This window comes from Brachyhypopomus gauderio, chromosome 6 (genome assembly GCF_052324685.1).
Source record: "Brachyhypopomus gauderio isolate BG-103 chromosome 6, BGAUD_0.2, whole genome shotgun sequence".
Lineage (NCBI taxonomy): Eukaryota > Metazoa > Chordata > Actinopteri > Gymnotiformes > Hypopomidae > Brachyhypopomus > Brachyhypopomus gauderio.
The window spans coordinates 16,803,079-16,810,870 of NC_135216.1; the positions used below are offsets into that span (position 1 = coordinate 16,803,079).

Genomic DNA, 7,792 nt, shown 5'->3' on the forward strand with positions numbered 1-7,792 from the left:
GATACAGGAAGCAATGATTTAAAGGATCAGGTGTTTGATTGAGTGTGGCATTAGTACCACACTTGGGTACATTTAATATAACCAAAATAAAAATACATGGAGGGGCAATGTGGTAGTGCTAGTTTGTTTTTAAGGTTTCTTTTCTTCAAACTACGTAGTAAATGACAAAACAAGTACTACAACGCTGATATTACTCTACAACAACGATACGTGCGCATTACCACTTCTGTAATTATTATTTTGGTTATGCCCTTCATTTAATCCGTAGACCATTTAATAAAAACCTAAATTCTCCCGCAAAAGTTAAAACTGTTCTACAACACTAAAAACAGTCACAAGAACGACCTTCTCAGGTCGTGTCGCATGGACTTCCTACGTTTAGATAGAGTGTGTGTTTTGAAAATTGAGGGATTCGCCGGAGCCATATAACGAATACGGTGGCTACGGAAATCTCGCGATAGCCGGCGTCCTCTAACGGGTCCGGCGGCGAGTGAAATCTCGCGAGAGCGGGTCCTTCTCGACCGCTTGTGCGTTTGGTTGGGTGTCAAACGGCGGTCGCACATCCTTTCCTCAGCTGACGCTGTCTGGGTGGAGAAAAGAAGTCATAAGGCGAGGTGAGCCTTTCCTCAGCCATGTTTCAAATACGTTATTCATCTTTATGCCCATACCATGCCACTTGAGTAGTTAAAAAAAGAACTATTTATGCTTGATATGTAAGGCGAGAGAGAGGGGAGCGGACGTTTCAACTTGCCTTGTGTCGGAGTGACTTCCAGGGATGGAAAAAGTGCTTCTGAAACGTGTGAGTAACGTTAGTTGACAAATTATAATTTAAGGTTCCTGTGGCCGTAAGTAAAAAAGAGCGACGTGGCTGGTTTTGTGAAGCACGCAGGACCATCGTGAAGTGTGGAAAACGTTTGAGGTTTAACGTTGGTTTTCGCGAAGCGGCTCGAAGCTCGGCCAGCTCTCCCTGAAAGAGCTGCATTGTGTCGGGCAGGATTACAGAGGGGAGCCGGGCTCACCGAGTCACACAGTCCTCCCCACTCCCTCTAAGGCCAATAATGTAAAAAAAAAAACCTTTTAGGAGGAGACTGGCTATAGCAAAATAACATTTTTTCTTGCGGAAAATAACAGCGCCAATGCCCAGAGTGATGCTGGTGAGGTCGTCCACGTTAACCACACTCCGCCGGTCAGGTTGTGATCGCTTCTGTGATTATTATTTATTACTATTTATCACCTCTTGGTTGTGGGGTTTTGGGGGAGATGTGTTTATTAGAGACTAATGCTGGGGTCGGTGAGATGTGACCCAATAAACTTGGTGTATAAATAGGCTACTCGATCACTACTGTTGGGTCCTGCCTGCCAAGTGGCATTAGCTGAACTGTAGACTCATCATTCATGTTTATCTGGTTTTGCACATCCAACACACCCAAGCATGTCTTGTACCGTTAAACTTATTTTTTACTTGCTGTGTACCATTTTCACTTTTAAGCAAGTGCACGTTGAATCTGCTCATGATGTTGATGGTCAACAATATAAAAAAAACGTTGCATCTAGTCCTTTTAACGTGGATTTTGCTTGTCTTGTTTTGATCATGTGCTCAGTCTGGCCCAGTTGGGCTAAGGGTAAGTCCCATGGAGTCGACGAAGGACTTCTGCAAGTTCTGTTGGACAAGAGAGTGTCTGCTAAATACTATAAATGTAAAGTCCAGATCGTTATATGAAAGAATAAAAACATGAGTAACACTGTGTATTATAAAAACATGCTGACTTAGAGTCCATCAACCAGCATCATCAGTAGTGAAGCACATATCACTGCACTTACTCTAGCAAACTAACCTTAATGTTACTGAACACAGTTCAGTCTGCCTTACTAACACTACTGAACACAGTTAAACCTCCCTTACTGCTAGCACTACTGAACACAGTTCAGTCTGCATTACCGCTAACACTACTGTACACAGTCCAATCTGCCTTAAAGTTAATGTTACTGAACACAGTTCAGTCTCTCTTACAGTTCAGCACTGAGCTACTTTTCTTTCCTCTGATGAAATACACCAAACATGTAAACAAGAAGTGAAAGTTCTCAGCGTTTGATGTAGTTAAAGTAACACCAGCATACCATAAACTGCCATGAAGGCATTTGCAGTCATGGCTGTTAAATCAGGTTTGCTCTCGGCTGCATGTGACTTTGTATATTTGACTTGAAAGCCTTTCTTCTCTGTTAAGAATTGTGTAGGTACTGTAGCATATATAGGTAAACAGGCGAGTTTTCATCACTTTAATTCAATTCGTAAAATGCAACCTTCGTGCTTGTATTTAAATCAGACACTATTTAAATGAAAATGCAATGAATATTAAAATGAACCACGGTGTCTGTCTCTCTGTGTTGCTCCATATACAGCTCACCGATGGTGATATGGAGCTTCTCTGATGATGGAAACCTCCCTTAACAAACCAGACAGAATGGGCAAGTCAAGGCTGTTTCGTATCTTTGTAATCCTGGGCTCTGTTTTCATGATCCTCCTGATAATCATTTACTGGGATGATGTTGGTGCCACTCATCTTTACCTGCACACGACCATCTCTGGACCCCACTCTTCCCGCCTCCCTCTGGAGGGCCACGCTGACCCAAAGCATAAGCCAGATGACGACAAAGACGTTTCATTCCTGTCCGACATCGACGCTTTCGTGAATCAGTTCCTGGAGGGCACGGCCGACCCGACGGAGCAGGTGAGGGGTGGGACCCCACCCGGCGACGCCCACAATCAGTCCACGGAAAAACCGGAGGAGAGGTTCATCCCCCGGCGAGAGTGGAAGATCCACCTGACTCCAATTGCGGCAGAGAAGAAGCAGAGGCAGGACAGCAGGAAGCAGCTCATCCGTGATGTTTGTAGCAGTAATAGCAGCCTGAACTTCCCCGGGAAGAACCGGACGTTCGATGACATCCCCAACAAGGAGCTGGACCACCTGATCGTGGACGACAGACACGGCGTCATCTACTGTTACGTGCCAAAGGTGGCTTGCACCAACTGGAAACGCATCATGATTGTGCTCAGTGAGAGCTTGCTGGTGGACGGCGCCCCCTACCAGGACCCGATGGACATCCCCCAGCCGCTAGTCCACAACACCAGCCTGCATTTCACCTTCAACAAGTTCTGGAAGCGCTACGGCAAGTTCTCGCGTCACCTGATGAAGATTAAGTTGAAGAAGTACACCAAGTTTCTGTTCATCCGTGACCCCTTCGTACGCCTCATATCGGCCTACCGCAACAAGTTCGAGCAGGAGAACGAAGACTTCTACAAGCGCTTCGCAGTCGTGATGCTAAAACGATTCGGCAACTACTCCAAGCCGCCGGCCTCAGCTGTGGACGCTTTCGCTGCTGGGGTTCGTCCGGCCTTTTCGCATTTCATCCAGTATTTGTTGGATGCAAACACTGAGAAGGACATGCCCTTTAACGAGCACTGGAGACAGGTCTACCGTCTCTGCCACCCATGCCAGATCAATTACGATTTTGTGGGGAAGCTGGAGACGTTGGACGAGGATGCCGAGCAGTTGTTGCGTATCCTCCGCGTGGACAATGTCGTGGAGTTCCCAAGGAGCTACCATAACAGGACGGTCACGAGCTGGGAGGAGAACTGGTTCGCTGACATCCCTTATGAGTCACGGAGAAAACTGTACCAGCTGTATGAGGCTGACTTCAGACTGTTTGGATATTCTAAACCAAGTATACTTTTACATGAGTAAAATAAAAAAAGCTTTGCTTTTGTTTTTATTTTATTTTTAATTATTATTATTATTATTTTTTAAGTGGTTTAATAAGGATTGATCCCTTTGGTTCTGTAAGGGAACATGTAGGATGCTCTGATCTCCCTCTGGGTTCTCGTCACACAGGCAGTGGAGCAGATCTGGACACCATTAGGATCACTGTACAAGCAACATGGGGACAATTGAAATGACCTACAGAAATACATACAGAGGTTTTTTGTCCCCCTTTTCCTTTCCAAAAATGCATCCCGTTAGCATGCAATACTGTATAATGCTATGGGTTGAAGTTCTCTCATCATAGATAATCCCAGTCAGTAGCAACAATGTCTTGCTTTTAATTTTTGTAAAGAATTGAATTTGATTGCAATTTCTTTGCAATTTTTAATTATAGTTCATACTTTCTGTTAAAATAATTATGCAGTTTTAACTTATGACTATCAAGACTAAATCTACTAGATATACTGCACATTTAGAGCAGTGCACATAAAATATTTAGAATATTTTTGTATTTTTTTGCTATTAAATGTGAAATATAGAGGCGCCAAGCTAGCTACTATTTTGGAAGAGCAAACTTTGTATGGCTTCCTTTTACATTACAGGATTCACTGCACTCCTGTAGTGGTCAATGAGTTCTTGTTTGATAAGTGTTATTTTTGTTTGTTTTCGGGTGTTTCTTTTGCACTTGTCGAGTGTGACTTGTGTAGAGACATCACCTCCATATTCTTGTTCAGCCACCTCAGGATGCAACATATACTTTTGAGACTTCGATAACAAAGGGTTTGCAGATTTTTCTAAAAATGCGGCTGACGAACATTCCGTTCCTGATCTTTGTCTCTTGCGTGTTGAGGAATCATGTTACATTATACCTGCTCTTTTTTTGGTGTGCATGTAGGTGGTTTTTGTTTCTCTTTTCTTTTTTGCACGTTTGTCAACATCAAAAGGACACAGCTTTAAAACCGACGCAGTCCCGGAGTCACGGGCTGACAGCCTGCAGCTCACGTGTGTCTGTGGCTTCATTCCTTTCTTTCTTTTTCTTTTTTTCTTTTAACCTTTTCTATGTTGATTTAAGGATCCGTTTTCATGGCAGGATGCTGTTGCCTGATCCCCTCTCTCTCTCTCTCTCTCTCTCTCTCTCTCTCTGATCATCAGTGTGCCATAGATGCTAGCTTGCGTGCCTTCGGGCCTGTTTTTATAAAAAATGCATTTCTCAAGGGAACCATTGTGGGCAAAGTTAAGTGTTTTATTTCCTCTGCTGGACTTGTCATTTATAAACAATGAGTTGCAGTTTGCATTCTGTTTAACTGTTTGTCTGACTTGGTGATTCTGATCAGAAGACTCCATCAAAGCTTGAGGACAAAGGTTAAAGCACAAATGCTTGTCCGACCTCATAAACATTAGCGGCCTGATTATTTGCATGTTTTATGTAGCATCAACTGAGTTGTTCTAGGGACCTGGGCATGTGCAAATACATGAGGTTGTTTCTTTTGGAAAGGTATCCCAGTGTAACACGTTTTTGTGAGCTGTGTTTTGCACAATAAGTTTTTTTTTCAGTGGGCCTGTATGTGTGGCTGTGAGTAGCAGGACTGCGTGTATTTTGTTCCTGGCTGTGGTGGCACATGAGGAGCACGAGGCCCCGGGCCAGACGGGCCCAGACGGCCCCAGATGACATGATGATGAAGATGATCAGCTGGTCTGGGAGGCACCGTATTGGTTTGACCATGTGCCAGCAGTGCCTTTGATGGAGAGGAGGATGAAACGTTTACACGCTTAAAAAAAAAAAATACAGTGAACAGGTATTTTTGTAAGTGGAACTAATTTTTGAGAAGATACAGTAATGTAAATGGTAGGAAATAGTTAATATAATAGGGTCTCTGTGTTTAGTAATTTTAAGCATAGAGATTTTTTGTGATTAGAAACCATTAGTTAACAGTTTTATAAAAGCAAGTGCTTTATTACTCATTCGTATAGTATGAATTGTTTGTGCTGAATTTTGTCCAGTGTTTTGTACACAAGCTGTACCACAGTATGCATTGAAAGATGATGAATTACAGATATGTGTTCTTTTAGTGACTGCTGTGACTTAAAAAATAAAAAGAATTTATCCTGAGATGTTTCTTGGGCATAATGCTTTTGTTTGCATGGGATACCAAGTTTAAGGGAAATAGCCGTGTTTGTGTTAAAGGGGCGATGTGCTTTTGAGCATTCTGTCAGGTTGTAGCTAAACTAAAACCTTGTTTGAGAGGTTTATCTGGACTATAGTTTTACATTTGGTTGTGAATTATGTTTTCTTTTATTTATTGCAGTTTGAAGAAGCTGTTATGCGATTTTTTGAGGGCAAATAAAGCTGAATGCATGGTACAAACCCTGACGTGTTTTTTCTCATTCACTGAGGTGGTCAAAGTTTGAGCATAACGTCCAATTATTCATTTTCCTAAAACACTTAAAATTATATATATTTCCCCATGTAAAAAAATAATCATTATCTTCAACTAAGGCCCAGCTTCAAATAGTCTTGTTTTGATTTTAACCAGTGACTAGGAATATATTTTAAAAGATTTTTATGTCTATTCCAGAAAAGCGTTTGACCCATTGTTCTGTAGCGTAAGTCACTGGTTTCAGTCTTTATGACTGTGTAATACTGTGGGATGTATTTAAAAGAGTCGCCACTAGGTGGCAGTGAAACATTTTTCTGGAGATCCAAATCCAAAGTATTTGGCCTTGTCTGTAGCAGCACTGAAGCAGGTGCTAATGTAGGTCTAATTAGATCAGATTGCTTTGAAATGTTCTCAGTTGTATCAAGCCAAATGTGTGGGAGATGCGTTCCCTTGTTGGCTGGTTCAGAAATAAAAGTCACAGTTTGTGTCGGTCACAGATTTGAAATTTGAAATGCAAAGCCATAAATGAAGTCTTGATTTTCAGTCGAGCACTCACCTGTGAGCAGCAAGCAGCCACGTTGTGATCGCCTGATTACAGCTTTGACCATGTGTATACATCATGTAATTTTAAGACGTGATAGTCACTGTTAATGTGGTTTTCACAGACACATTAAACCGCGTTCTAAGCGTTTCATATTGAATATTACCTTCTTAGTTATTATCTCTTACTAATGAGAACCTGCTTCTTTTTGTTGGCCATCTTAATCTGTCTGTAGGCGGTTGTCCCGGGTGAAGCAGCCATTGCCCAGACCCACTCGCTCAGACACCCAGACAGCCTCTGAGTCTGACGCCTTTTGGCTGGATGAAAGGTCAGTGTAGGAAGCGTCTCGGTGGGAGGCTGGTGGAGACAGAGCAACCCCCCCCCCCCCCCCCCCCCCCCCACACAGCTGCATCCTGCTCCCAGCCTGCTCTGCCCATGTGGCTGGTACACACCTAACCGCAGGCCACTGGTCAGACCTTCCCTTGACCAGATGAGTCCATGCTACAGGACACAGCCAGAGAGAGTACAGAGACTTACCTGTCTGTTGGTGTCCATATGTAAGTGTCTTAATGAACAAGAAAGGGGGGGGGCAGACGTGGATGCTTTTCATCCAGGAATCTGTGGCTGCTTTCTGGAACCACGGAGTGATTGAAATTTGTATGTTTGATGTTTAAAGGAGCCTCTATATTGTTCAATATAAGACTGAACATGTCTGCCCAAAAGCTTCACCACAAGCTGCCCGTTTATTTTGCTTTGAGCTGTAGTAATAATTTCCAGGTCCTCTTATCATGCACAGACAGCAGCATGATGCGGCGGCGTTGAAATGAGACCTCTAAGGTTTAGATCATCACATAATTTCTAACAAATATCTTGCTGGACATCCTTGAGTTCTCAGCATGTCAAAAATATCCATGTTTGCTGGTTCAAATTGGCCTACACTTGCTTTACCATTTAGAAGCATCACTAGTTACACACTGTAAATGCAATTTGGCTTAACAGGGGAATGACAAATTATAATTTTTAGACTTTGATCCCACCTGTGTCATGGACTTTGTCTCAGTCAGCAGTGTTCCTGACACCAGGACCACTTTGTGCTGTTTAATTTCGCTCTA

At 42.9% G+C, this 7,792-nt stretch overlaps 1 protein-coding gene across 2 annotated transcripts; it reads left to right on the top strand.

Annotated features, from left to right (window-relative positions):
- The first annotated feature begins 459 nt into the window (after nucleotides 1-459).
- Nucleotides 460-5,615, top strand: chst12a (carbohydrate (chondroitin 4) sulfotransferase 12a). Of its 2 annotated transcripts, XM_077009208.1 has the most exons (3): nucleotides 460-614; nucleotides 719-799; nucleotides 2,401-5,615. In XM_077009208.1, exon 3 carries the CDS (start codon nucleotides 2,430-2,432, stop codon nucleotides 3,741-3,743), a length of 1,314 nt encoding a protein of 437 aa, XP_076865323.1. In that variant the 5' UTR covers nucleotides 460-614; nucleotides 719-799; nucleotides 2,401-2,429; the 3' UTR covers nucleotides 3,744-5,615. The 2 variants fall into 2 exon arrangements, with proteins under 2 accessions (XP_076865323.1, XP_076865324.1); XM_077009209.1 differs by lacking the exon at nucleotides 719-799 and having other exon boundaries at nucleotides 525-614.
- Nucleotides 5,616-7,792: the final 2,177 nt, after the last annotated feature.

Bases quoted from the DNA above. Each gene is read 5' to 3' on its own strand.
- chst12a (XM_077009208.1), top strand. From the start codon at position 2,430: ATGATGGAAACCTCCCTTAACAAACCAGACAGAATGGGCAAGTCAAGG.